The sequence below is a fragment of the Cebidichthys violaceus genome, unplaced genomic scaffold (genome assembly GCF_023349555.1).
Source record: "Cebidichthys violaceus isolate CVI_PGR_0920_01 unplaced genomic scaffold, fCebVio1.0.p SCAF_2, whole genome shotgun sequence".
Lineage (NCBI taxonomy): Eukaryota > Metazoa > Chordata > Actinopteri > Perciformes > Stichaeidae > Cebidichthys > Cebidichthys violaceus.
This window is the reverse complement of record NW_027176372.1, coordinates 13040317-13068069: the sequence shown is the minus strand read 5'-3', so window position 1 is coordinate 13068069 and position 27753 is coordinate 13040317. Positions and strand designations below refer to the sequence as shown.

Sequence of the window (27753 nt, the reverse complement as noted above, 5' to 3'; positions counted from 1 at the left end):
TGAATAGATAGCTCTGTCCTTGAACATACCAAAAAAAAAAAGTCTCCACAAGCCATTGCCCTTCATATTAGATCACAGGCAAAATGACAGACAGTGTGGGTGGATAGACTAGTTATCTCAACTATTCATCCTGGACTCTGGTTTGTATTTTAGATTCATCATTCTAAATTTATCATTTATCAACATGCCTACTATTAATTTACAGAGACACATATATCTTAATCATAAGGTATCCAACATTGCTAGAATTAGTAGGAAATCAAATGTATTTGCTGAAAAAAGTCTGCATTATATTTTTTATAATGTCAAAATGGATCTTTTGAGTAGCATGAAAAAATCCTTACTGCACCTCAATGCGTAATAATTTACACGAGATACAAAAGCCGAAGTGTAAAAATGGAAAGTTGTGGTTTTATCCAGGGTTATATGTCAGACTATTTCCATGACTTGATCTTGGTTTTTACTTCATGTTAGTTTTTGTACAGATTGAACAAAAAAAGATCTAATCTGTTAATTACTGAGTGTTGGTCTGTAGATCTTTTGTAAAACTTTGGACAGAAGCAGGCTAGCTCTGTCCCTCTGATTCCAGTCTTTACACTAAACTTAGCTGACTGTCTCCTGGCTGTAGCTTCATAATTAGTGGACAAATACGGGTATTGATCCTCTCATCTTACTCTCGGCCAGGTACCAACAGAGCGTATATCCCAAAATGTCAAACAATTCCTTGGGAGATAACAGGATAAATAAATACAGGTAAAACAAACATTAAAAGGAGAGAATGAAGAGTGGAAGGTGAGAGGAAGAGGAAGAAGGATGGCCCCGCCATTATTCTGTGACTCGTCGGTGTGGCACAGCCGACTCTGTCATCTTCCCTCGAGCCCCTTTAGCCACTCATCTGTAGCTGACCTTGCACTGGCATGTGGGCTGCTTCTTTCTTCCACATCAGAGCACTGTCTTGTAAGATTGCAAGCGGGATTGAACAGTTTTGTGCTACATTGCTGCTCTGCAACTTGATAGCCCCTGATCCATCAAGGCTTGAGATTCTATAATCGTCCACTGAGGGTTTTAATTTAGTCAGACATCAGGCAGCCTGCCCAAGCTTATCTGCAGCAAAGCACAGCAGGATAGAACAAATCAGCAAACTGATATGAAAGTAAAAATGTGCTGAACATATTTATGAATCCTTTGAATTAGACATGGTGAATGTGTAATTTCTTTAATATTCCAGCAGTGCATCATATCAAGAATGCGTCACATTGGCATCTTGGAGCCTCCCTGTGAGGTGAACTGCTCACAGTTTGTTTGCTGGGTTGAAGTTATGCTGGGAGGCTGTCAGAGCTCATCTCAGCTAGGGTGACATGTGCTCAGGCGCTCTTGCACTAACACATAATTACATCTCTGGCTCCTGATGCGCATCATGTCCCCCAGCCATTTCATAAACAAGGAGGCTAGCTGTACTTATCATCTGTTCATCCCCCTTTCAAAGTTTATACCATTTCTAAATCATTCAGGGTCTGAAAGGGGACGCCTGGGGCTTTGATCATTTTAGTCCGATAAATTCATCCATGGAATAGTTGAGGCAGTTAAAAGACAGTTTTGTTTACCAGAAAAAAGTGACTGAAACTGAGGGAGAATTAAACTTTACAGGCAACAAGGCACATATTTTGCCATTAACACACAAAGTCCGTTTCAGACATTTCTTCACACTGTTTTTTTATAAGGGCATCATCGCTCAAGACAAGCCTGAGGGTGAACCAGCATCATGGTGAATTAAGACAGGCTACATTCCCAGTGAGAAGGAGCCTGAGATATTTATCCGGATGAAATATGGAATGCAAACTTCACCTTAGCTTTCACAGAAGCTACATTGTGTCAGATACAGGGGTACTTTGAAGGAAAACAACCAACCGTTAGAATCTTCCACCATTAATGCTGCATTTAAGAAAACAAATAACAAGCTATCCGGTGTGAAGTGACTGAATCTCTGAATGCAGACTAGTTACCTGAATAGTTTTTTCTTGCTTGTCAACCAGGTGGTCTGTCTTTAAATAGAGTGCAGGATCACAAAGAGAGCACAATGTACCGGTGACAAAATTGATTGTTTTCCTCTCAACACGAGGGAATGGTGTGTCATGGTTGAAAAGGAAAACATGATTAAATCTTTACAACTGGAAAATCACACAAATCTTATGAAAGGCACTGGATGAAATATGGCGCACATCCACAATGAGGCTCCACAGAAACTTAATCTAAGTTTCCTAGTAAAACATCAAGATTATACATTTATCTCTGCTACATTATTGTTTGTAAAAGCCGGCGAAGGCTTACTCTTCAGTCCCTCTGTAGCACACCTGGAGGTCTCCATGAGGAGCAAACGTGGGATGCAAAGAGCAAGAAGAATTGTTTTGTATTCTTTGCGGAAGTTTTGGTTTAGCAGGCCATATATGACGGCGTTGAGGCAGCTGTTGAAGTACGCCATGAAGTAGCTTGTGACAAAGAGCCACTCAGGTATGTTGGGTGCAACTTTCATTGGGTTTATAGCTACTGCCAGACCTATGAGGTTCAGTGGAGCCCAGCACACTGCAAACAACACAAACACCATAAACATAGTCAGGAAGTTCCTCACATCACTGGGTTTGGTCCTTTGCTCCGGTTTAACTCGATGTTTCACTTGAATCACCAGCACCCATATCCTCATGTAGCAGTAGGACACCACTAGCAGCGGGATCAGAAAGTGAATGACCACCACTGAGATGGTGTAGTATGAGCTGACCGTCTGGGCGAAGGTGCAGGAGTAGATACGTGGGTCGTACTGCAGCGAGCCGACAAAGAAGTTGGGCACTGTGGCGAGTGCGGTCAAGAGCCAGGTGAGGCCCACGTAGCAGCAGGTGTTCCTCAGACTGTACAACCGGTCGTAGTGGAGGCTGTGGCAGATGTAGCAGTACCGGTTAATGGCGATGGCCGTAATGTTGAAGATGGAGCCAATGACACTCAGGCCCATGATGAAGCCGCTTGCCTGGCAGTGCAGGTCACCCATGGTCCAGTCATCATGGAAGATGGCTGTCAGGACCAAAGGGTAGGGGTACAAGGCCACCACCAGGTCTGCTATGGACAAACTCACCACGAAGATGTTGCCTGGAGAAACAGAAGAGGTTTAGATAACAGAACAAAACATGACCCAAACTGGTGAATGATTTAAGCATAGAGCACTCCCTTTTCACTTCCTGCGCCGGGTTAAAATAAAGTGGGTCACTGGAGGTTTGACTGTGTTTACCACCATAAAGGAGCAGTTTCATTGTGCCCTGGGGGGCTCATTTTGATGAGGCATTTACCATGTCCTCTCCACTGCACGGATATGGATCCAGGCAGATTTGTTCTCACAGTAACTGTTCTTAAAACTAACAACATTTTTATTGATTCTACTTCTATGGATGGCAATGGTGGTCTGCGGGTTGGTCAGTCTACCACTTTGGTCCAAACTGAAATAGCCTTAATTTGGTACAGATATGCATGGTGCCCTGAGGTTGAATCCTACTGGATTTGGTGATTCCCTTTTTCTTTAGCGTCACATTTATGGTTTTTAGTAAACGATTATCATTTACCATTACCATTACCACGATTTGGACGGATTACCATAATTAATTGCATTTCATGTCCACCTCAGCATGAATTGTAATAATTCTGGTGATCCGTTCACTTTTTATCCAATACCGTCAGGTCATCATTTTAATATCTCCAATACTTTGGTTTAGGACCAAATACCTGCAAAACTAACGATATTACCATCAGCCTCAGCTGTACTTTGTGTTTTGTGCTAATTAGCAAATGTTAGCATGCTAACACGCTAAACTAAGATGGTGAAGGTGGTATTTATCAAACCTGCTTAACATCAGCATGCAATATGTTGACATTATCATTGGGAGCAAGCTAGAGCCGCTAGCATGGCTGTAGATTATAGTCTGGTTTATAAACTATGAATTTGTTTCCCAACACACAAATATATTGTGTCACAAAACAGATTTGTTGTATAGACAGAGTTCTATTTGGCAGGTCGAGTCCAATCAAATGCATCAATCAGGCTGTTAAGTTGAGCACATAAAAACCAGGACATGAAGGATTTTAGCGTCAGATTACATCCAAACAAGTTCCCGTTCTCTGTAGGCCAACGCTGATGGTTGTGTGACACTGGATGTCCTTGGAAGACTTGAATCATAGAAAATGACGTCTGATATTGTTACAGTGCAGCTGCTCTGGGTGTGGTTGGGGGGGGCCGGGGTAAAATAATAAATCAAATTGTAATATGTCAGATAAAACGATAGATAACAAGAACATGCAGTACAGTGGAGCCACAATGCAATTTAAGTAGTGTTTTGCAAAAGACGCATCAGCTTCCCATAAATTTTGAGTCGAAATTGTGCAATACAGGGACTATGAGTCAAGATTTGTGAAGTGGAGAGTTTGCCCAAATAAACCCATCTTTTTCCGACATTAAATACAGTTAACCCAATTTTTTACTGATGGAACTCTTTTATATACATATACATATTTATTTCTGTAACCTCCATGTAGTGAGTAGCATCAAGCAGATCAAAATAAACCAGTCTAAAAAGTTGATAAATGCTGTTTGTCATTACAAACTCTGCCAGTTTCTCGTGCATCATTACATCACTGGTAAAAATATAAACATTTATGCTTTCTGTAAATAATCTGTAAAGGATTATAAATAACGTGCCTCATTTTACCAACATTTTTGTCAGACATTGGGGTTGATATAACATAAACTACCTTCTGAAGTTGAAATGTGAAGATGCCAGACTATTGCTCATTCACACAACAGCTGAAACAACAGTGTTGATTGGCAGATATGATGGAAGTGGATTTAAAACATATGTTGGCCATCAATCCTCTGCGTTCAAAGCTTGTTACAATCCCTGCACCCAGGGACAGCGCCGCTACAGAATGTCTAATTTGAATTTACTTGACTGAACTTGATTCATTGAACGTGGTAACAAAGAGAATAACAAAGAACATACAACATCCTAATTATGTCATTATATTCCTACATTCCTGACTGGGGGACTTTTCTGATATGTTTTATTTTTACAAGAAAGTCAGATGTTGGTCTTATTACATATTATTATATTATAGTATTATATCTGGCACAGGTATTTAGAAACCGTAAATTTCCAAGTTACTAAAACAGCACGAGCCATTTCTCAGGCCCACTGAGATAAAAATAAAAGCATTTGCTCTTTGTCCTCGAGTCAGCTCAGTGGACAAATCTGTCAGATTGTATTTGTGACGCTCACACTGCTCACTGTGTGCATTTGTCATTGTGCAGAGGTTTGAATCCTCGCTGACATCATGCGGCTCAGTGCTATCATGTGCTCTGGCTGGACAGGGACTGCTACAGCTGAACCCTCTCACCCCGTTATCATCAAGAGGATGAGGTAAGTGCTAAAACACCGCTGAGAGGATTGCTGTGAAGCGGCCAGATAACTGTCTTTGTTTTGTTGGCATCTATTATTAAAACATTGGCCGAACCACTGCCTCTCGCTGTTTAATTAAACAACTTGGCCGACCCGATGCTTATCGCACCCAAACTCACAGCACTGACAACCATTATTGTTTTAGTGTAAAACAGCTGAACAACAACAACGGTCTTGCCTGCTGACATCCTTGGGAGCTATTATTATCAACGAGTGTGGGTTTAATAGAGCTTAACCTGAATGCTGATTGGTTACAGATCGTCAGAGACAGCTGACTTGCAGCCATCAACTTTTCTGACACCATTGGCTCTGTTGTAATCATCTGATCTTACAGTACACTCTCACAAGAACAGCCGTGTGAAAAGTTGCATCAAGTCAACTGAGTCTTGCTTGAAAGTGTCTCCTTCCCGAGAGTTGAGCGACCACCCTGTGAATTCCCCTAGTGAGTGTCTGTCACATACGACATTTTGTGGCATAAGAAAAATAAATCAAAAACAATACATCAGGGAACTTTTCAGCTCAGCGTGTGCAGCCTGATTAAAAAAATATATGAGACAGAAACAACCTTCCACCCCGAATACAGACCTGCATGTTAGTATAGGCTCGGTATTCAACATATTTATGGCACATTGCTTCATTTTAGCTGAATAGTTCTGAATAATAATAATAATAATAAAAGTAGTAGTAGTAACGGTAGAAAATAAAAAAGGGTGTGATGCGGGAGCAAAATTAGGTAATGAAGATGTATGTGCAAGAGATAAACAAAGCAAAAGGCGAAACAAAAGCCGAGTCATTTTTCAATCTGATGAGTTGCATGGCTGCGTGCACAACTGTATCTCAAAGGCTTAAGTTCCAATGTCAAACCTACCGTCTGTATCCCATTACTCTCACTGCTCATACAGGAAACGTGATTTACTGCGCTTTCATTCACCCGGCTACATTTATACACCTTTGAAAGACAGATGAATTCATAAAAATGTGGAGGGATGGAATCACTTGGATCTGGCTGAGCATCAGCAATGTGAGGCTTATTATAGCCTACAACAAGTGCATATCCAAAATTGTCTTATCATAAATAAGCAACAATAACCTTTCGGCAAGGGCATTAGCGCTGATGAATTAATAGTGACTACTTCATGAACTCGTCTTCAAGGGGCCAGAGAATGTTTTCGAAGAAGTTTAACATTAAAATGACACAAGCTGCCTTTTGGTGAGGCAGCCCGCTATCATCCCAGCCAAAAACATCATTGTCATCATCAAAGGCCATCTACCAATCAGATCCCTCGTGTCTGAGAAAATAAGACTCACAGGCCCTGAGAGAACGCAGACCACCAGGACACAAGCAGCGTCTGGTCCAACAGCGTTTCACTTAGGCGCAATTGCAGAAACATGAGGATGATAGGGAATTATGCAAATTTGAAACAGAACAGCCCCCTTTTCAAAGCAGAGATTGGACAACAGTGTATTTACCTTATCTAGGTGTGGTTTAGTCAAATAATCCCAATCTAATTACATCCTGCCTCCATCCTGACCACATTAGAGAACTAAATGTCATGTACTATTTTGTTGTTGGGAAAAGAAGACATGTTTAATGTAGTGTGCTAAGTGATATTCCCCCTGGATCTGTGCTTTCAATTTAAACTGGCTTCTGGTTTGACTCACTAACTCCACTGACTGAATTAACCCCCCTCTGGACACACCGTTTTTTTAGGTTTTATTCATGATTGTAGTGACTGAGGGGATGCGGCACATGATTTAACAAAATTCAATCTCCAATCCTTACAAACCGCACAGCTCCTGAGATGGAGGTGCAAGCTACACATACACATACACATACACACGCACGCACACACACACACACACACACACACACACACAGTCAAGCTCATTCTTTCGTTATTACCTCCATCTGCTCCCCATCATCGTTTTCTTTCTCTGTGTCTCTCTCTCTCTCTCTCTCTCTCTCTCTCTATCTCTCTCTCTCTCTCTCTCTCTCTCTCTCTCTCTCTCTCTCTCTCTCTCTCTCTCTTTCTTTGTCTCATGAGTACATTTTCAGAGTGTATTTTTAGTATGCTTAACCCCATTGGGAAACTCTAGTGTTAACACCCCATTGGCAGTCCTATGCCTTGCTCTACCCTTTGAAGATTCACTGGATAGATCCTTTTACATTTGCACACTTGAAAGAACCTGCAAACCTTTGAAAATGGAACATATGGTACCAGTTCTCCGCAAGTACATGAAGATATCAAGGACAAAATTCATCACTCAGACGATGCAGCAGCATCTTAAAACAATGTGCACACATACATGTACATTTTTTGGGGGGATGGCGGAGGGATATATGGAGGCCAGGCGATTGTGTTGAAGTGAAGCAGATTGGAAAGGTCCTGCTGCAGTGTGTGTAGAAGCAAACCAGCAGTCTGGATGGTGTGTAATGGAGAGAGGAGATGGGATGTTTTCAGCAGTCTACCTGACACACATTGATTCCACAAAAATATACGTCTGAGTGTAGCCTTTAGCCACTGTAAATCATACATTATACCACAGTAAATCACACATGAGTCCCAGATATGTTATTGTACTATACTGCACCCATCAACCCTTCACAAAGCAGCCATCCATCACAGAAACAGATTTTTATGGTGAACAGATCTTCTACTGCTGTGTCCATGCTTGCCTTTCATAGTCTGTTTAAACATTCATAAAAAAAAAGTGAGCCAATCCTATAAATAGCTTGTTAAGAACAGAGAGCAGATTGATAACAGAAGTAACAACTTCACTCACTTAACGAAACACTAAATTCTGCTGAAGCTTCAGGTTTATACTCAAACAAGCACATTAAGAGCTCGCAGCTACGTTGGTGAGGACTCACGTGTGACTACACTGGTCAGTCAGTCCAATTAGGAGAAGGGTGACATGAGGCCACTAATCACCGCAGTGTCCGTAGTGCACCAGCATGGAGAAGACTTTTGAACAGGCCATTTACTCCTGCCCTCTTGTTTGAGGCCAGTCGACTGTGGCAATTTTGCAAACCAGATAATCAAATTATTATTCGGGCTCCTAAACTCAAACTGCGTTTGGCCGCTATGCCCAGGAACACATTGTGTTATGTAATGTATTTGAAATTGTAATTAAAAGCTCATTATTCCAAACACTTGCTGATCTAATCCCGCTGTCTGGTTCGCATGTGCTCATTAGCATTATGTTGTGATCACTGAGTCTAGTCTTTTGCCTCAGCAGCAGGCTTTCTTGACTTCACTTTTAATTGTAGAGAGCTGCTGGGTTTAATGGTACATGGGGATTGATCTCCCTGTACCTTTATGTTCAAAGCAGCACAATGTCAAACTGTTTTCAGCCTCTGGAAGATACATGTCAGTGTTCTGCTCAATTATGAGGTTTGAACCTTTAATTGAAATGTCCTTTCTTTTAATTCTTGTGACTAGAGAATAAAATATGCATTATGTGTGTTATAAACCCAGTGGCTTGTATGTTTATTGCTGAGACCTTCCTGTGACTTTTTTCTTTGATAATTTTCTCTGCCACTATGTGCAAGACAAACAACAGGCCAAGAGTATCAAGATAATCAAGATGTAATCTGTTTTATATATGAAGAAATGGACAGCAACACACACAATTTGCAACCTAAGATATGATTGATAATTACATTTATTTAAGAACCATCGTCAATATTGTCTTGCAACAGGCAGACACAGCTGACAACCTCGCAGCTCAACTGATTGATACGGTGGAAACGTATTGAGAAAGATACTGCATGGGTCCACAGCAATGCATGCAGTGGTATCAGGTACAGAAGTAGTAGTTTTATGGTTATGAGCACAAGTGCGATACTGGAATCGGTATCGTTACTAGATAAATCCATTGAAATGTTTATCTGTGACAATTGGAGAAGAGTTCCAAATTTACTGAATTGACTCAGTGAGTGTTTAGAATATACTAACATTTGCTAACCATAGTCAGCTAAAGCTGCTGCTCATTCGTGAACAAATAAGGCTGTAGCGGCAAACGATATGAGTATTGAATTAAGGTACTTGTGAATTCAAAAATGTGTTATTTCTTCCTTGAAAAGTTACAAGGCCAATTTGCTATATTAATGGAATCATTTTTTAATTTGAATTTAATTTGAAATATGACTGAGAGAATATTTTCAATCACTAATAACCAAAAAGATCCAAGTGTATTATGTGTTTCTTAAGAACTGGTATTCTTGGTCAGGGAGTTACTTTGCTAGTCGATTGTGACGAGGAAAATAAAACCCTGATAGACACAAGCCTATTGACCTCTAATGTAACTATTTGTGTAGCTAAGTACATTGCAAGGAAAGGCAGACCCTACTCTCCTTCCTTTAGTCAAATATTTATTGGACAGGCACTTAGTTCCTACAAACAGAATTAAAGAATCAATTGACAGACCCATTTCCAAATTAATGCAAGACACTGGAAAAGACAGGAACTAAGTAAAGGCAGGAATTGATTGATGATGGCATATTTGTCAAGAAAGAAAAATGGCATAAGTGACCATAATAAATATCTTCGTTATCTTCACATTGCTGACGCATCAAATGTAACACAACAAAATATGAGATTGTGTTCAACGTAAAACCTACACAAAAGGGCGTTGTAGCAATACAACCGCATTTCTCACCATGGCTGCTCATGGGACACCACAGGTTGTGATATAAGGAGGGATGTGATTTATTTGGGATGGAGAACCATGGATGAAGCCAGATGGAGGGAAGAAGGTGTTATCATTTATGAAGAAATATGAAGGCAGACAGGCAAAGCTGTGGAAACTTCAGCCCACTGAGACTCGAGGCTCACTTCAGATAGCAGCCTGATTGTCAAGCACAGAGCAGAGATCACACGCTACAATTTATATTACATAATTATAGTTATGAATGAAGAGAGGAAAGCGAGGCATCCCACATACTGGAGGTCATTGAGACAGAGGTTTTCTTTTCCTCATTTTGAGCAAATTAAAGAGTCTGTTGATAAACAGATTTTCTAAAATAACAAAACACATTCTTTCACATTCATTTTGATGAAATTAAATGTATTTTGTTTGTCTGCCAGTCCCTGATGTTGACACATTTCACAATTAAGCTGCTAATTCCATCAGCATATATCTTTGGTTCTATTCCAAAATCAATACTCTATCGTTTCTTCATCTCTCACCTGCATTCCTGAGCTTTTTGTTCCTGTACACGGACAGGATGACCAGGACATTGCCCAGGATGTCTACTACGATGGTGAAGATCAGCACGCTGGCCAGTGCAGTGGACACCCCGGTGGAAGAGGCGCTCGTCCCGCAGTCGCTCTCATTCCGGGACAAACAGTCCGACACGTTCTCATCCATCACCTCTCCAAAATCCAGATCCAAATCCATCTTCCCATCAGGGTGCAGCGGCCATGGTGGGAGTGCTTCGATGTAGCCTACAGCTGGAAACAAATTAAATGGATCTACATACCAACAATTCAAGAGGACTTTACTGGAGGGAGTCTTGAACTTTGTGATACTCCTGCTCCGCCTGTGGAGTAGTGGGAGGAAGACGCGAACTCTGACATGACAATTAGAATATTAATAGACTGCATGCATGGACATCTAAGAAGTTAATTTCAAAGGTGATAAAAGATGCCAGGAGCTCGTGTTTCACTGCCGTCCTCAGTGCGGTCCCCTCGAGTCACCGAGACTCTTCCTGCGCGGGGCGGCATTCTGCCCGCGAAGGCTCGTCCAGAAGGCATGGAGCGCTCTCCTGTGCGTAATGACAATGCTCGGAGTGCAAGGCTCATTTACAGAGCGACAGAGAGTCCCGTGTTGTTGTTGTTTTTTTGCGCATTAATAAAGACAATATCTGTCTGCAATTCTGTCTGCAGGCACTCTTGAGGCACTTGTTACAAATCAGCCAGTAAGCTAACTGTTTCCACGGTACAATAGTCTGCAATCTTTGGGTCCCGACCATCTTCTCTGTACCCGTCTCATCAAATAACAACACTGAGTTTCGGCTAAATGTGGGCTTGTGGAGAGCTGTACTAAGGATACCGTAGCTTATTCATTGTGGGGTTCACAACTTGTCAATGTTCTTACTGCTCTTCATTAAAACACCTCTCCTTCCATGTACATGGAAATGGCGCCTTCAAGTGTCCAATAGAGACGCCTGCAGACAAAAACATATGGTTAATATTTTACAATTTTTTTTAATTTTATGAATTCTGCATCACTGGTGTTATATAAAGCATTTATGAAATAATAAACCAAAGTGGGCAACTTCCCCGGGGAACCCAAAACCGCAGGTTCAGTGTGTGTTAGTTATTGCTTTATCTCATTGCTTGAACATTTGTTGGGGAATTTACACAGTTAAAGTACACTATTGACTTGGTTCTGCATTATTACGTAATCTTGTGGCTTGGTGCAACTCCGAGTCAAAATCGGATTGTTGTGTTGTGCTCACATGGTGTATTTTGCCAAATAGTTATTTTTAATCAAATTACCACAAATAAGCTGACTGATTTGTGTGCAAAATATAATTAAGTGTGTTTGAATTCATCCGACTATTTTTGAAAACTTATTGTGTGGGAAATGTTGATATAGTGCAGACAGAAAACTATAATGGAGAGAAAAAGATGAATTTCCAAATTTGGTGTGAGTGTGGTCTGACAACCAGCATGTGAACACACACACAGGGAGGGGACACAGTGGAGGTTTGACCTGCTGAGACTGAGCAGAGTAACATGACTGTAACATGACTATCTCCTGACTGCTGTTTACAGTCTTGCTATTTGCTGGAGAAAAAAGGAAGAAGAAGATGAGATCTCACTGGTTTGCTGCCTTTTTGGGGTTTCAGTGTGGATGATATGTAAAAAAAACCCTGAAATTAATAGTGTGGATGCAAGTTAAGTTTCACACAGAAACGTTTTCAGGCTGTTCTAGTTTGGTTCAGTCTAGTCAGTGACATCTTTCTATGACCTTATCCATGTGGTTTGACATATGTTTCCGTTAGTCTGCTTTATCATATACATTTTTACAGTAATATTGTCTAAACGCATTCGATGGAATGTGACATTCTTCTTTATCGCTGAAATCATAGCTCACTGTTTTGTTTTTATTTTTTTTGCAAGTTTAGAGTATCGAACCAGTATGTGCTGCTGCTGTCTTTGTGTTTTCTCACATAAAAAAATCAGATAAACCCACTGAATCCTATTTGCTTAGCACCAAACAGCTTATAGACGATAGAGCTTCACCTACTGGAGACGGAAAGCAGTTGTTAGCTCATCAGTGATTGACAGTACATTACTTCCATTGCAAAAGCCCATTAAAAGACATCAAAAACCACAGAAAACAAGTATGTGATAACTTTATTGCAAATAGTTGTGCTGCTGAACCTAAATCAGAAATTTTCAAAATCTACTCAAAGTGGGTTTAACATCGAGCTGCACAGATACTCATTGATGTATACATACCAGAACAAATTGTCTAAATCCATATCAGGGCGCATTTGTGTGTGCCATTTCTACTGGTTATACCCCCTTCAACTATAACAACAGGTTTCAAATCATTTAAATGGTGAAGTGGAATATCTAGCAGGCAGTCAAACTGCCACAGGGACATGTACAGTATTATTGACACTCTGGTCCCAGCAGAGAAGTTGACACTGTATAGCTTAAATCTTGCGTATAACTCAACTGTAAGGAGGATCTCTTTAAGGAAAAGCCCATATTCGTAAAAGCATAGTTGCTATTCGGTAGCCAGGTTTTTAAAATCAAGCATACCTGTTTTTATTATGTATTCCTGTGTCTATCTGTGTTTCCTATAAGTTACTCGATGCAGACATTTTCCTCGGGATAAATAAAGCATCTAACACTTTCATTTGTGGTCTAAAATGTTCTTCAGTATCAAATGTCTGCATATATTGTAATAACCATGTTTATTTCTACAGAAAAAGGACAAAAATCTCTATCAAGAAAAAAAGGTCGCTGCTGAAGAGGATATTCAAGAGATTACACTTTACTCTGATCTGTAATCTGATTCCTTCTTTTTGGAAGAGCGAGAGTGTGTCTCTACAATAAAAGCTTTTTAATGAGCTTAAAAAAGAAGTGAGTGATGGAGAAACCTTATGTTTGGATTCATTTAATGTCTGTAACGGTTCAGGGTTTAGCAGACACAGGACACGACCTAGGTTCAAAAAGTCAAGGTTTTTACTGAAAGGCTGTCATACGCAGGGTCAGTACAAACAGAGCAAACAAACCCAGACAAGGGCCCAATCCCAATGACCCCTAAGGCCCTAAAGCCTGAACCCTCAGGGACTAACTGACGTCACCTGGTTGAGTGTGAGAGGCTGTAAGGGCTGGAAATGGTGTAAATAGGAATGGGACAGCACTTTTCTGCAACATTTTAGGTTAACATGGCACCGTCAAAAATAATATATGCAATTGAGGGTATTTATTTTACATTTTTTACTACTTTGAACGTCTTCCAGGCTCTTTCCTCACAAGATGAGAGGTAATTTCAAATACTTGTTTTTGTCAAAACAGCATCAACGACAAAATGAAATGTTTGATGAATAAATCTGTTTAATATAATCTCTGCTTTCATTCCTCTGATTTCATGTGTTTTCATGTTCCATCTTTCATCCTTAATGTTTTGAGTAAATTAAATATAACTGGACACATGTGATCTGTCCTCTTTATTTACTTTTGTCTCCACTGGTTACCCCGTGTTTAACGTCACATTGCAATGATTTGTGGGTAATTTCTTTAGTCAAAGTCTGCATCTAATGCTGACTTACGGAAAGGTTTCATAAAGGGCTCAAAATGTCTGCGAGAGAGCCCTCAAACACTCCATGATTTGGCAGTGGGACACAACCAAACCCTCACAGACCTTACGGGAGTCTGTGACTCCGAAAGTATGGAGATTGAGATTGGGCCATAAAGAAAGCCAAATCACAAACCATGGAACAAGGCTCAGTCCAAAAACCAAAGATAACTTACTTGCAAATTGCTGGAAACTAATTAGGTCACCGGGTAGAAGAAGAAAGTATAACAGGGTAATACTCACGGTAAAATCAGGGGCACGCAGGTGTTGATGATCAACGCAATAGGACAGGAACAGAAATGACAGGAGATGTTAATATACCAAAAAAAGACAGAGAATGATGAAAGAATGACACAGATTGAAGGCCATGGCCTAAAGGCAGGGCAGAACATCACAACTCTCGGTAGAAGTTTTTGCTGTGCCGTTTAGAGAAAAACGAATTCTAAACTTCTTCAGTTTGGCACCTCATTAATTATACATGGCTATCTAAGGAGCAATAATACAGTCACTTTCTCAAACTACAACATTCAAATTACACTCTTCACACAACACACTGTTTAATCCCTTTTATCATAAGGAAAATGTGCATTCCTGTCAGTCAATGTGAATGGGTCTAAAAATAACTGTGGTGATTCAGGTCACACACGCACTGTGGCTGTGTGATACAGTAAATTGTGACACGAGTCAACTTGCGTGAGGAAAAACAACTTTACTTTAAGCCCAGGGGATAGATTTTGCATAACTCAGCAGAAAGTGACAGGTCTTTGGGAAGTGCCGACATAAACACGTTCACGATTACAACAGATGCGCCCAAACTGTCAAAACACTGTGGCCATGTTGGTAGTTGTGTTTCTGAAAAGCTAGGCTCACTTTGTGGATTTAAACGTTGGTTTCACCGCAGGCAAAGATGTCTTCATCCCGGGATGTCAGTGAACACCACGTGCGATCATGAAAATACCTTGACAGATGCAAACTGCTGCTGGAAAAAATAAGAATGTTTGTGCTTTTTAAGAACACTTCTTGATTTTGTTATGCTTTATGTTGCCGACTGCTTTAATATTTTGGAAGGATAATGAAGCAGATTGCTTTACTTCCACACAATATCCATGACGGTAAGAAAGAAAACACCCCATAAGGCTTTTCACTATGTGCCACTAATTGTAATTGAGGAGGTAATAATTATAAACTGCCAATAAATTACCTTAGTTAGCCTCACAACCAACATAGTGTGCCTGGTAATAATGGGCCTAAATGGTCCACATCACTTATTTAAATACACAACAAAACTTTGCAGAGGTTCAACACTGAACACTGAGTGTGTATTGATTCACCAAAAAGATTTAAACAGTTCTCCGACACTCTTTGAAAAGGAGAGATGAGCGCAGGGGTAGCAAGTTTGTTGCAATCTTCAATCTCACCACTAGATGCCACTAACTCCTACTCACTGGTCCTTAGATTGTTATAATGTTATTAATGAAACTACACAAAATGTAATCATACTTAGTCCACGTTTATTAATCTCTCAAAGTGCAAATGAACACATTTACCATACACTTACATCTTTCCACTTACCACTACACCTTTTATTGCATAAATTCTGTATCTGTGTGTCTTTGTCACCACAAGCTTTCATTACTGTACATTGAAAATATGGCTAGGATTGTTAGCATGATTACTTGGACACACTATGTGACAAAAATCTAAGGCACTAGAAGTCATAGACTACGGTCCACATATTCTGCTGAAGCACACATACATCTAGGACAATAGGGTTAAGGACAAAATATTGACAGCAGGATATTCAGCAAATATATGTGACGTAAGAGACATCACATTGAAAATACAAAACAGGAGCACATGAGACAGCTCTTCTTTTTCAGACAAAACAAAGGAGCTCATGCATCAGTCCGTGTAATAAGATGAGCTCCATCACAGCTCTGCGTATGAAGAGCATCTCCAGAAATGATTCACCCATATAAAATGGAAATATAGGCACAATAATGTTCGGGTGTGGCTAATCTCCGATTGGGACCAAGATCGGTGTCCAACCAAGCCTGAGAAGGGGACACAGGTGGCATCCAGCAGGGAAAGTCACGTCACCTGTTTGTTTAAACATCTGGACGTTCACGGCCGATACGTTTTGATTACATCTTTGATTGGCCTCCTGCATATCGGACAACACGCATTGATCTGTCTCTTCAGCTTAAGCCCGCAGTCATTGCACAGACACATGTGTCCACAGGTGTAGATGACTGTGTCCACGTCCTGGTCGAAGCAAATGGTGCATTCTCCGTTTTTTCCAGCAGAGGGCAGTTCTGAGGCGGTGAGAGTGGGAGAGACTGGGGGACTGAGAGGGGAGCTGGGAGCAGTCACTAGATGAGAAGAAAGAAAACAGTGTTGGAAATGGAGCAGACGTGGATGCATGTACACAGGTAACTATTTTGTTGTTTTCGTTTTTGTGGGAAGAGTATGCCAGGTTCAGATCTTCAATAGTGTTGCTCTTATATATTCTATTCTGTATTCTTTGTCTGTGTTTTTGAGCGTGTTTTTTAATTTACATTTTTTATGAGCCATGACAAATACTAATTTCAGAACCTAATCTATGACAAATTATTGAAACTTTTAAAAAGCAGTATGTGTTAGGGCTGCAACAAACGGATATTTTCATAATCAGTTAATCTGCTGATTATGTTCCTGATTAATATATGTAACATCACAAACGTCAAAGTTGACGTGATCTATGTGCAACCCACGGCCCAAAAGTATTCAATTCACTATAATGTTACGACAAGGAAAAGCCCCAAATGTTAACATTTTAGAGGCTTAAAAAAGAGAATGTTTGGATGTCTTACTTTAAAGATGACTTGATTGATGATGAAAATAGCTGCCAATTACATTTTTGGCAGTTGACCAATTGATTACTCAACTAAACTTTGCAGCACTAGAATGTACCAAATCATCGAGGTATATCTCTAACAATGTGACAATGTCATATAAGAAGAACAGAGATCCGTTGTTGCCACTTCAAAAGTGAAACAAAACGTCTTTCCCTCTAAACCATAACCGCCTTCCTGCTGTGACCTGGTGGGGTTTCTACATACACCCAAGGCCTACTGTCAACATGAGGGAACCTACCCAGAGAGGATTCAGAGGCAGAGGAGGATCTGTTGACACTGAACGCCAGGTCTGAGTCACTGTCGTCTGGACTGCTGCTCTGAGAAGTGCTGGGAGATGTGGAGGGAGGACTGGACTGCAGAGTTCCTGTGTCGCAAACATAAACACAAATGAACAAAACCTAGATAATTACATTCATGTAAAGCCTTTAAAGGTGCCTTTCAGATAAAATGTATATTTAACTGTCGTCCATACCATTCCAATACAGAGTCCTTGAGCTGTTTGAGTGTAACGCTAAACTGTAAGGCTTTACACAGACCGACCCTTACCAGTCTGATTAGATATGCATATTTGTTTGTAGTTTCAGAGAGTGATTTTCTTTTAGTTTCCGTTTGATGATAATATTGAGCTGATGGGAGTTTATGTGGGAGTAGTGGGACTTTAGACCGATAGGTCACAGCTCTAAACTGAACAGGCACATGCTACTCATGCTACATGCATTCCTTTAGTCTGGGAGAAAATAACTCTAGGGGCTTCCTAGACTCAATAATAGACTGATGATAATTAATGTCCTTTTGGGGTTTTTATCGTTTCAGTATAACAGGAAAAGTTAGGCATCCTGGAAATATGCTTTCTTGCAGAGAGCTGATTCCAAACTTTGTTACTCATTTCATTTCTGTCCATTAAGGCGAGACATTAGGCAAAAACATTATTTTTCATGCAGTGGTCAATTTTGAGATTGAATTTTGACTTTTTGAACCTAGTTTGTGTCCTGTAATCAACTGGGGAAGTTTCATGGTGATATATATTAGTTATTTCACCGTATCCACCTGCAGTGTCTTCAAAATATGGAATTTTACAAAGCATATCTTATAGGGCATTTTTTCTCAGACTCTGAGTCTGAAACCTCCACTTCAGTACACCAAACATTCCTATTTATATTCTATTTATAAGAGGTTTTTACAAAGGGGTTTGTTCATATATCATTCATAGTATGATTTACAGAACATTTTAGTCCTAAAGACATGGCAACAATTGTTGTTGTTTTTTTCATGGCTGTTACAACAAACAACATACAAAGAGATTTCCAAAAATCCATCTTCAAAAACATTTGACTCCAATATGTCAAAAAATTTAAAAATAATTTCTAACCTGGCTTTATCCAATCTTCAGATTTCTGTTCTTGAAATGTATGCAAATTAGCACATATTCAATAAGATAAGGCATTGTGTCAAACGTTTGCTTCAAGTATTCCTTTTGGCATATCATCTCATAACTACAATAATAGACCAAATGGGAATATTTATGGTTTAGATTCATGACTGTTATTCAACACTGTTTGTGTTGCTGTAAATGCACTCAGCTTACCTAGTATCCTGAGTCTGTTGACAGCCCCATGCAGGCTGAAAAAGGCCCACAGGACCTGAGAGGAGTCCACACAGAGCAGCCTGCCACGTCCCACTCCGTTCACCCCGTGGTGCACCTCTCCGCTGGGCAGCAGACTGAAGCTGAGCACGTCTCCAGAGCAAGGCATGGGGAAGCCTCGATGCACTACCCAATACTCTTTACGGTCCAGGAGAACTTCAGGGTCTGCCGGTAAGTCCCCGGCATGTAGACTAGCCGGGTCACAGGACGTTAAACCAAACAACAGCGCCCCAAAGTAGGGTAGGCCCAGGTGGCCGACTTCCACGTACAATGTCTCACCTACATGCAGCGGCCGGTCACTGAATACCAGAGTCCGACTGCTGTCCAGAAAGTGGATGCAGGCGGCCGAGCGGTCTGCAGAGAGTATTACGTCAGAGCCACGGATGGGGTGAAAGTGCAAGTCATTGTCCAGCGGAGAAGGAAGACCCCGGACCACCCTCGGGGTGCTGAATCCAGTGGAGGCAGATGAGGACAGTGTGGAGGAGGAAGAGGTGGAGGAGCAGCAGGGGATGAGCTGTGTGTAGTTATTGATCTGGAGGTTGGCCATCTTGGCGGCAGCAGCCTGGTTGTTCTCCAGTTGATTGTTGCTGTAATTGGCTGAGTCGTGGCTGCTCTGGGGCAGATAGGCACTCAGACGGGCCGCACTCAGGCAGCTGGATCCCACACTCTCAGCAAACGTGCTTTCTGTGATGGAGAATATGAACAAACAAGTTTGTGACATAGTGTTATACGATCTGTCCCAAGTAAGCTCAGGACACTTGAGTGCTTTTTTCTTTTATGATGCCTGAGGAAAAGCTGGATGCTGAGATGCTATCTACATGTTACCGCAGCCTCTTTGATGTCTGCTTTTGCTCTATGAGCGCTTTTGTTTTTATAGGCATATCACAGGACTAATGAATAATTTACTTCTGCTCTTTTCCCAATTGATTTATAATCTATAAAACATGACAAATCTGTGATGTTTGTTGTTTAGAAGTAAGCAAGTTAGTTCATCTGTGTTGGCCTGCAGTTTATTTGACAGTAACCAACAAATTCTTCCCTTTCTTCCTTAACATGACCTCTCTAGACTTCCACACTTTATGCACAGAGCTCATAGTACAGCTGAGGGGGCTGATATAAAGAAGTCTGGCGCTAGTAGTCCCCCTTTGACTTATGATGCATTCCTTTATTACTATTTCTAGTGATGCTGGAGCAGTTGAGTGCACTGGCCCCTCCAAAGCTCCTGGGATATGCCGCCTTGACCAAACATGGCCATAGCTCTTGTCAGACTGAAGATAAACACACCCAGTGAGTACGAGAGGGAACCACACGGGAGAGGGTGATGGAAGTGAAGGAAGAAAGTGACAAAGCGAAGGGAAAGTGATAGTAAGAGAGTAGAGAGCGGTTAGGAGTGAGATGTTCAGGGTGGATTGAGGTCCGTGGTCCACATCCTGTTTATCTATGTTATGGTTCTGGTTTTCTAGACAAACAAGTTTAGTCACAGATAGCATATCATTGAGCCACCCCAGGCCTTACTACTTACTCCTACTATATCATTGGCCTCTACTGCTGCAGAGCTTCATGTCAAAGCTGCTTTCTGAACTCTCCGGAAGCTGCTTAAATTAGCCGTGAATCTGTTGACACTATAAAAATAAGTTCCTGAGGTTTGGGGGTTTTTAAAGCCATGGTCAAAATACATGGCTTTTTAGCTGACTCCATTTATAGTAAAACAATTATATTAGATTTATATGAATTGTAATGATGGATTGTGCACAGATTCATGACCAGTCAACAGTGAAATGTGTTCCTCTCACTTCTCTTTTGAAAATGAGTCAGCTTCTGCTCAGCTCTCTCGGCTGCAGTCATGACAAAAACAATAAGTATTTTATAGGGGTCATTTCGCAGAGCAAGTAAACAACATAATAAAGTGCTTACCAAGCAGTGTGACCTCCTGAGTGATGCCATAGATATCTATGATGGCCCAGAGCGGACAGCCGATGCTGAGCCCACAGTGGAAGAGGATGGGCTCTCCTTCGTTGATGCTGTAGAAAACTCTTCCATGGCGATCAGCCCAGAATGACAACACGTTGTCCCTCAAGGCCAGTCTCTCAGGCAGAGCTTTGGCCCAGTAGCCGGGCCGTGTCACCAGGTCTGGGCAAGCGTACTTGGGGATGTCTGTAGCGACCAATTCGCTGGGGTCCAAACTGGTGAAACCAAAGCGTAGAGCTCCACTCCAGCCAGTGTGCACACCACTCAGGCGAAGACGCACCTGAATAAATGTTAATCAAGATTTAACTTCTTTTCATCCCTCGCAGTTGAAAGAGCGAGTAATACAGAGTTGAAAACGAACCTTCTCATAGAGGTGGACAGGCCTGTGGCTGAAAGTGATGCCGTTACAGAAGCTGTTCTTGCGTGTGGCACGGCGAAGCTGCCCATCCAGCCTGATATTCTTGCCTTTGGCGTGAGGGTGAAAGCTAGGTGACTCCAAGTTGATGGTGACCGGAGCAGCAGACGTTCTTCTCTCCACTCCGGCCCCATTGTTTGGAAGATTGTAGTACTGCCTGCTGGCCACCGGACGGGGTTGCAGAGTTGCATCTGTGGGCACCAAAATATCAGGGGTGCAGTGAGAGAAAAGAAAGCCGTCAATGATTCAACCTGATCAACCAAATTAGACAGCAGCGTGGTATGTGAACAGCAGGTCTGCTTTTGTGCGGCTCAGACAAGGTCAAAACAGGAATGCTAGTGACAACAGCAACTGGAAAGAGAGATGAACAAATCAGCGCAAAATAACTTGTTTGCAAGTGGTCCATGGCAGTTGGTTTAGAGGGCAGAGGCCAGTTATGTAAAGGAGCCCACAGTCTCACGCACTTCCTTTCCAGCACTGACACCATAAAGCCTCTCTGCTTCTCTCAACAAGTACATTAAATAGTCTCTTTGAGTATGTAACCCACATTTACAACTGTCCCAAATCAGACTTCTTACCACATCCATATGGGACATTTATATTACAGAAATAACACAAGGTAAATTTAGACAAAACCCATGAGCATACGTCAGTGGGAAACATAAAAGGGATATTTGGCTTATGTAAAATCCTCATATATTTGAGCCGTGCTAATATTAATAGCATCACAGTAGAGAGAAGACATAACAACAGCAAAAATCAACAGAAAGTCGACAGCAGATGTGATAAGCCTTCCTCTTATTTATGGGCTACACACACCCTTGGCCTACAGCATAAACAAACCCTGAATAGCCCCTTTCATTCCTCCACAGTTATCTTCAGAAGTAGAATGAATCACACAGCGCCGAGTCAGTGAAGAAACACCCAAATGAAAGGCTTAATCTTCGATCTCATCTTCACAGGAGTCAATGTCCCATAGGGAGAAGAAATTCTTCATGAAGCATCACAAAACAAATTAACAAGGATCAGAAATCAAATGAGACAAAGTGGACATTTGCTTAAAAAAGACTGTTTGGGTTTTATATTAAATCAAATTTAGAGTTGTAGATGGGTGTTTATGGTAAAGAGGAATATTCAAAGGGAGGCGTTGTTTCTACTCGCCTCCAGGGCCACAGAGTGATTACATTTCTCTTTAAAATTCACTGTGATCTGGTGTAAAGACAATAACTCAGTGAAATGTTTCACAGTACATTTCCTAAATTAGACATTATCACTGATTATATTCTAAACTATGAAGTGGCAGGATGAACATCTGTAACATCTCAAATGATGTGCGGGTGCCCCTCTCCTTTCTACTTCTTGGAATTTGCCTTTTGAGGGAGTAAAATACTAATACTTTAGGTAAAGATTATGGAGAAAAACAAGTTGAGGATCAGCCGACAGGCTTCAGGCTCAACTGCCTCACTGACAGAGGGATGCACTGGGACTCAGCAGTTAAAGGATCTACAGTGAAGACTGTTATAGACACTTGTTTTCCATTATTAGATGAAAGGCATAGCCCACCAGGTCATGTACTGAGGAATAGCCCAACTACTTCTGCTGTGAAGAAACTCTTTTTACTTTCTGGTTTCAAAAAAAGCACAACATAAAAAGATTTTAGCTGAAAACGTCTTGTTTGTTCTTGCTTGTTTGTACAATGTAAAACAAACTTAAAGATTCCATGCAGAGGTTTTGACCTCTAGCAGCGCTGTGGAACTGTTTTTTTAATTAAGTGGGTCCCCATTTTGTTTGCCTGGTGCACGCACAGGAGGACACACATATGCAACGCGCAGCCCTGCCAATGGTTTAACACCATGGCGGTGGTAATGTGGTAGGAAATGCAGCAATGTGTCAATAAAGACAGGGAAGAAGAAGAAGACAGCTGGCAACTAAACATGGATGATTGGCTCGCAAAATATGCTTAGCAAATGTTATATAGGGAAAGAAATTGAAGATTACACACAATTACACAGAATGTAAACATTTAGTTTGTTTACAAAAAAACTTTACAGGGCATTTTAAATAATTTTACTTTCTATTTGATTAAAGCAAAATAAGTCTTCCAACAAAAAAATCTGTTGTGGCACAAAAAGAGCAAGGATACAGGTAATTTCCAGCTTCCTGGATAGGAAATATAGTTTAAGGTTAAAACTTTTTTATTGCAGCTCAGACCAGATGGATGGAAGAGTCTTTGATGATTTTGGAGGTACCGTCAGAAAAGCTGTAAGCGTTATGAAACGACTTTCAGAAAATCAGTCGCTTAGCTCTGTGACTTGAATGTAAAGGTAATACATGAGCTTGGGCTTGAGCTAAGTTGATGCCAGAGATAGATGACTACCCAGACCTCCTGCCAACAGCAATGTGATGCTTGCATGATGGACCACCAAAATCATAAGAACAGCAAAAGATAGGAGACATCTTTGAAGTCAGGACTGGAAAGTGACTGAAATTACAGTGGGACCACACAGAGACCTGTTCAGGATCAGAAATGTGGTCATCATGCAAATCTCAGTCAACAACCAGCATATTTCTGCTACCATTTGATGATCAATTGTGCATGTTGGGAATGGTCTCTCCAGATGAAAGAAAAAGCGCAAATAAATGCAATCATAAGACTGCACAAGGCACATGCCGTGCCAAGGGAGGCTTTTGGAAATGTAAAACTGATTATGTGCATCCGTCAGACTTTATCTTTGATGATGAGTCTATTTATTCTCTCATATCTCTAGGCTGTATGTGTAAACTCATTCAGTGAGCAAGACATGAGCCTCTATGGATGTTAGGGTCTGTTTTGCTTCTAGAAATCGTAAAACATGAATTTCTTGGGGGGGAAAAAATGCCTCGATGACATCACTTGATACTCTTTTCACAGCTGATGACTTCTTCATCACACATAAGCCTGCAAAATGATATGCTGTTTGAGATGAACCTATGAAAACCCACTGTCTGATTTATTGTGCACATCTAACACAGACCCAGTAAATGCAGATATTCTATTAATTCCATGTTAATCGAAACCATGCAGTGCAAGCAAGGACCCACGCTGCGCCTGCTCCTCTGTGACTAACTGTTCTCAGTCCAAACCCTACGTCAGCTGGCTCTGGTGGCAGCAACCACATCATCCAGCCACTGAGTGGGTCTGTTGGGGGGCGTGGGAGTGTGACAGACATTAAATCAAAGTGATATGGGGAACTGATTGTCAAGTAATGTGCAGTAGGTGTCATGACAACGTGATATTCTGAGAGCTCATAATCACAGCTTTATGCAAAAAACTTTTTGCTGATGATCACTTCACATGCAGGAATAATTCCAGAACATTATATTTATTAAGAATGATATCGTAGTGTTTGATCAGTTTCTAGTTAAGATTCCATGTTTCTTATGTGATTCATGTGTGACTTGGCTGCTGTAATGCTGCAATTTCCCATTGGGATTAATTAATTAGCCAGCTCTATCTATCCATGTATGAAACAATGTTGTACAGAAGAAAAAAAAACAGGTAACACAATAATAAATCATGTCTGCAATATATATATTTACATGCTGTAACAGATAAAGCAGAAACTGAATGCACAGGCTGCGGTCTTTTCAAGTAATTAAAAAAATGGTAATTTGTTACCATCAGGGATACATTTAAGAGTATAGCATTTTACTGCTAAAACAATGCTCAATATCAATTCTCAAAAACCAAACTAATGTGTTGATGGTGATGGATCTCTGACAATAGTAACAAAGGAGAAATATTAACGACTTTAGGTGATGATGGTCATAATTGTCGCCCTACATTTGCCTTCTCTGTTTTTAATTTCCAGCTATATTCATTATCATGCATATCCAGATACAGTTCTATACCTAATAAGTAAAAAGTGCATTTTCAGAGAGCGCTTGTTTTGGACTCGCTCCCAGGGAATCGAGCACAACTCCCCGTGATGGGAAGCGCGTCCGGACCAGCCATGTGTGTCTCTGGCTACCAAGCGGTTTTTCGCGCAGACGCCGCTTCGTGTGAGCGCATTGCAAGCCTGGATGACACAATGATAACAAGTCTCACCTATTAAAGGTTTGGGTGTCGTATTCCCCATTACATCCAGAGATTCCTCGCACCGTCTGACAAGTTAATTCCGATTGCACTGTGTCTCTGTCCATCCATGTATCCTCGGTCTGATGAGTATCTGCCTGGAGCCAGTTCAGTCGGAGTATCAGCACCTTCGAATTGCGACGGATCTCCCCGCTGAAGCATGGACGCGCTCTTCTTAATGTCAGCCCCAAGCCGCTGCGACAGGCTGACACCTCCGACTGGTGCACAGCAGCCCCCTCCTTTCTTTAGTGGAGCTCCCCTCTGCACGACTTTAAAGACACAGTAAGCAGAGATCCCCCTCAAGAGCAAAGCCTCTGAATAATTTATTTAAGTATTCACTCAAAGCCTGTGATGAAGCCTAATGAGTGTGTAGCCTATAGGACAAACATCATGCTTGAGGATGGTCTAAAGGAAGACGGTTTGTCAGTTCATTGCATAAAGGGCCATGCAGCATGGTGCAAACTTTGATAAGATTAGAAATGATTACAAGATCATTGATCATGTTGTTTTTAAAAAAAATACATTTTGCTTCTTACACCCTGAAGGGGTTAAACTGATCTGACTACAGAAGAGATTTACCAAATTATTGATCCTTTTTGTGAGATGTTTCAATCACAGATCCCACAGACCATCATGGCGGGTTGTCAGACATTAATTAACCACCTATTCATATGTTGGCCACGCAGACATGGATTGCGCAGTTTTAATAAAATCCCAAGCACCATATGAGGAAATCCTCTTATTTCCCACACTATCCTCTGCCCTCCCACAGCCTTGACTGCTGGGCTCCTCTCAAGCTGTTTCCTGTCTTCTGGACTACACCGCTCTCTGAGGAGTCATGGCCTGCAGGGTTTATAGGCCACTGAAGGGAGTGACGGGACAGCGTATCTAACAGTATAGCGGTGAATTGGAGAGGCCTGCAGCAGCTATGTTGTTCATATTGTGACTAATTGGAAAAACGTATAGCAGAGGAGGAATTTACTTACTACCTTGTGTATGCAGGTTGACTACACAGACATGATCCATATTACACACGGAGGAAAAGGGCTTCTGCAGCGGCCAACATGGTCATACATGATCTACCTCAGTTTAAGGGCAAACAAGTCTCGTGAGAGACGGCGTTTGGGTGAAGGCAGGCAGGAACTAAATATAACTCAAAGACAAAAGCATTTGTTTCTGCGTCCTCAATGCTGTTTGTTTAAGCAGGATATGGTGGCTCTTTATATGAGCCTTGGGTGAATGGTGTTTGGGGTGAAGCAAAGCAGAAGTGAAATTCCCCCCACGCCCTTGCCGTTGCCTCAAAAGAAAGATCTGCTACAGCAAAGGGGATTAACACAGGAAGTGAATATGAGGCTGCGATGGAGTCTGCAATCAAGCTTTCCCTGTAAACACAGCAGAGCTGCAGGAACAAGTGCTACTTCCCGTAATGCTTGCTTTACTGCCTGAATGCTGACTATGGGGTGTTAATGAATGCATAACGATTGCTGGGCTGAATCTATTTCAAAGGGAAGGAGCTGTATGTTCAAGATATTCAGCACAAACATAAGCCACTGTTGAATGTTTGCAGAAATGTTAAAAAGCACAGAGAAATCTTCAAGGAATAGATGGACATTTTGGGAAAATACGCTTATTCAAGTGTGTCAGCATGACAAAGCCCCCTAGAGACTGTCGAAATTATCAATAATTATCAACAATTTTCAGATACAAACAAAACATCTGATTTTAACACGGGAGAGTGCTTTTCCTTTCCCGTTTCCAAAATTAATTTTTTTTAAATGCATGACCACCATTATTTACGAAACCATGGAGCTCGACTATGAAGCTCCCCTTAATTGAACCAAAACCATGATTGTTGCTTTTGTACCTAAACTTAGCCAAACCTTAATCGGTGAGTTGTCACATCATAAACATAAAAGTTGTAGGCATAACAGTTTTGGAGGGCACAGGCAACCGGGAACCTCATAGTAACAACAAGACTGGGATTGAATCACAAAGATATAACAAGTTAATCGGTGAGCTTTAGAGGAAGCCACAGCATGCATATTTTGTTACCTTTGGACACAGCCAGGCTAGCTGTTTTCAGTCATTGTACTGGCTGCCGGATGAAGCGTCATACTGCAAGTTTACCATGCAAAAATGAGAGTGGTATCCATCTTCTCTCTGCAAGATGTCAGACTATTTATGCAAGATTACCGGCTTTTCTGTGTTTCCTTGTTTGTTTTGTTGTCAGTGTAAAGGTGTAGTGAGTGGGATTTGGCAGCATCTAGCAGTGATGATGCAGATTGCAACCAACTGAAACTTCTCCCGTGTGCCAAGGAAGTAGGAGAAATGTGATGGCCTACGAGAAAATAAAAGCTTTGGATAAAAGCGTCGGCTAAATGACTGTAATGTAATGTAATGTA

General features: G+C 41.2%; 1 protein-coding gene across 2 annotated transcripts; it reads right to left on the bottom strand.

Moving 5' to 3' along the window:
- Window positions 1-1200: 1200 nt before the first annotated feature.
- On the bottom strand, window positions 1201-25562 carry neurl1b (neuralized E3 ubiquitin protein ligase 1B). Of its 2 annotated transcripts, XM_068714514.1 has the most exons (7): window positions 25325-25562; window positions 21184-21428; window positions 20769-21102; window positions 18798-19538; window positions 17472-17576; window positions 10682-10792; window positions 1201-3135 (listed from the first exon to the last, which is right to left on the bottom strand). In XM_068714514.1, exons 1-7 carry the CDS (start codon window positions 25353-25355, stop codon window positions 2276-2278), a joined length of 2427 nt encoding a protein of 808 aa, XP_068570615.1. In that variant the 5' UTR covers window positions 25356-25562; the 3' UTR covers window positions 1201-2275. The 2 variants fall into 2 exon arrangements, with proteins under 2 accessions (XP_068570615.1, XP_068570614.1); XM_068714513.1 differs by lacking the exons at window positions 1201-3135; window positions 10682-10792 and adding an exon at window positions 15810-16687 and having other exon boundaries at window positions 17451-17576.
- Window positions 25563-27753: the final 2191 nt, after the last annotated feature.

Bases quoted from the DNA above. Each gene is read 5' to 3' on its own strand.
- neurl1b (XM_068714514.1), bottom strand. From the start codon at position 25,355: ATGGGGAATACGACACCCAAACCTTTAATAG. The intron at 21,103-21,183 runs GTTCGTTTTCAA...ACATTTATTCAG, and splicing joins CTGTCCACCTCTATGAGAAG to GTGCGTCTTCGCCTGAGTGG. The intron at 17,577-18,797 runs GTAAGCTGAGTG...TTTGCGACACAG, and splicing joins CAACAGACTCAGGATACTAG to GAACTCTGCAGTCCAGTCCT.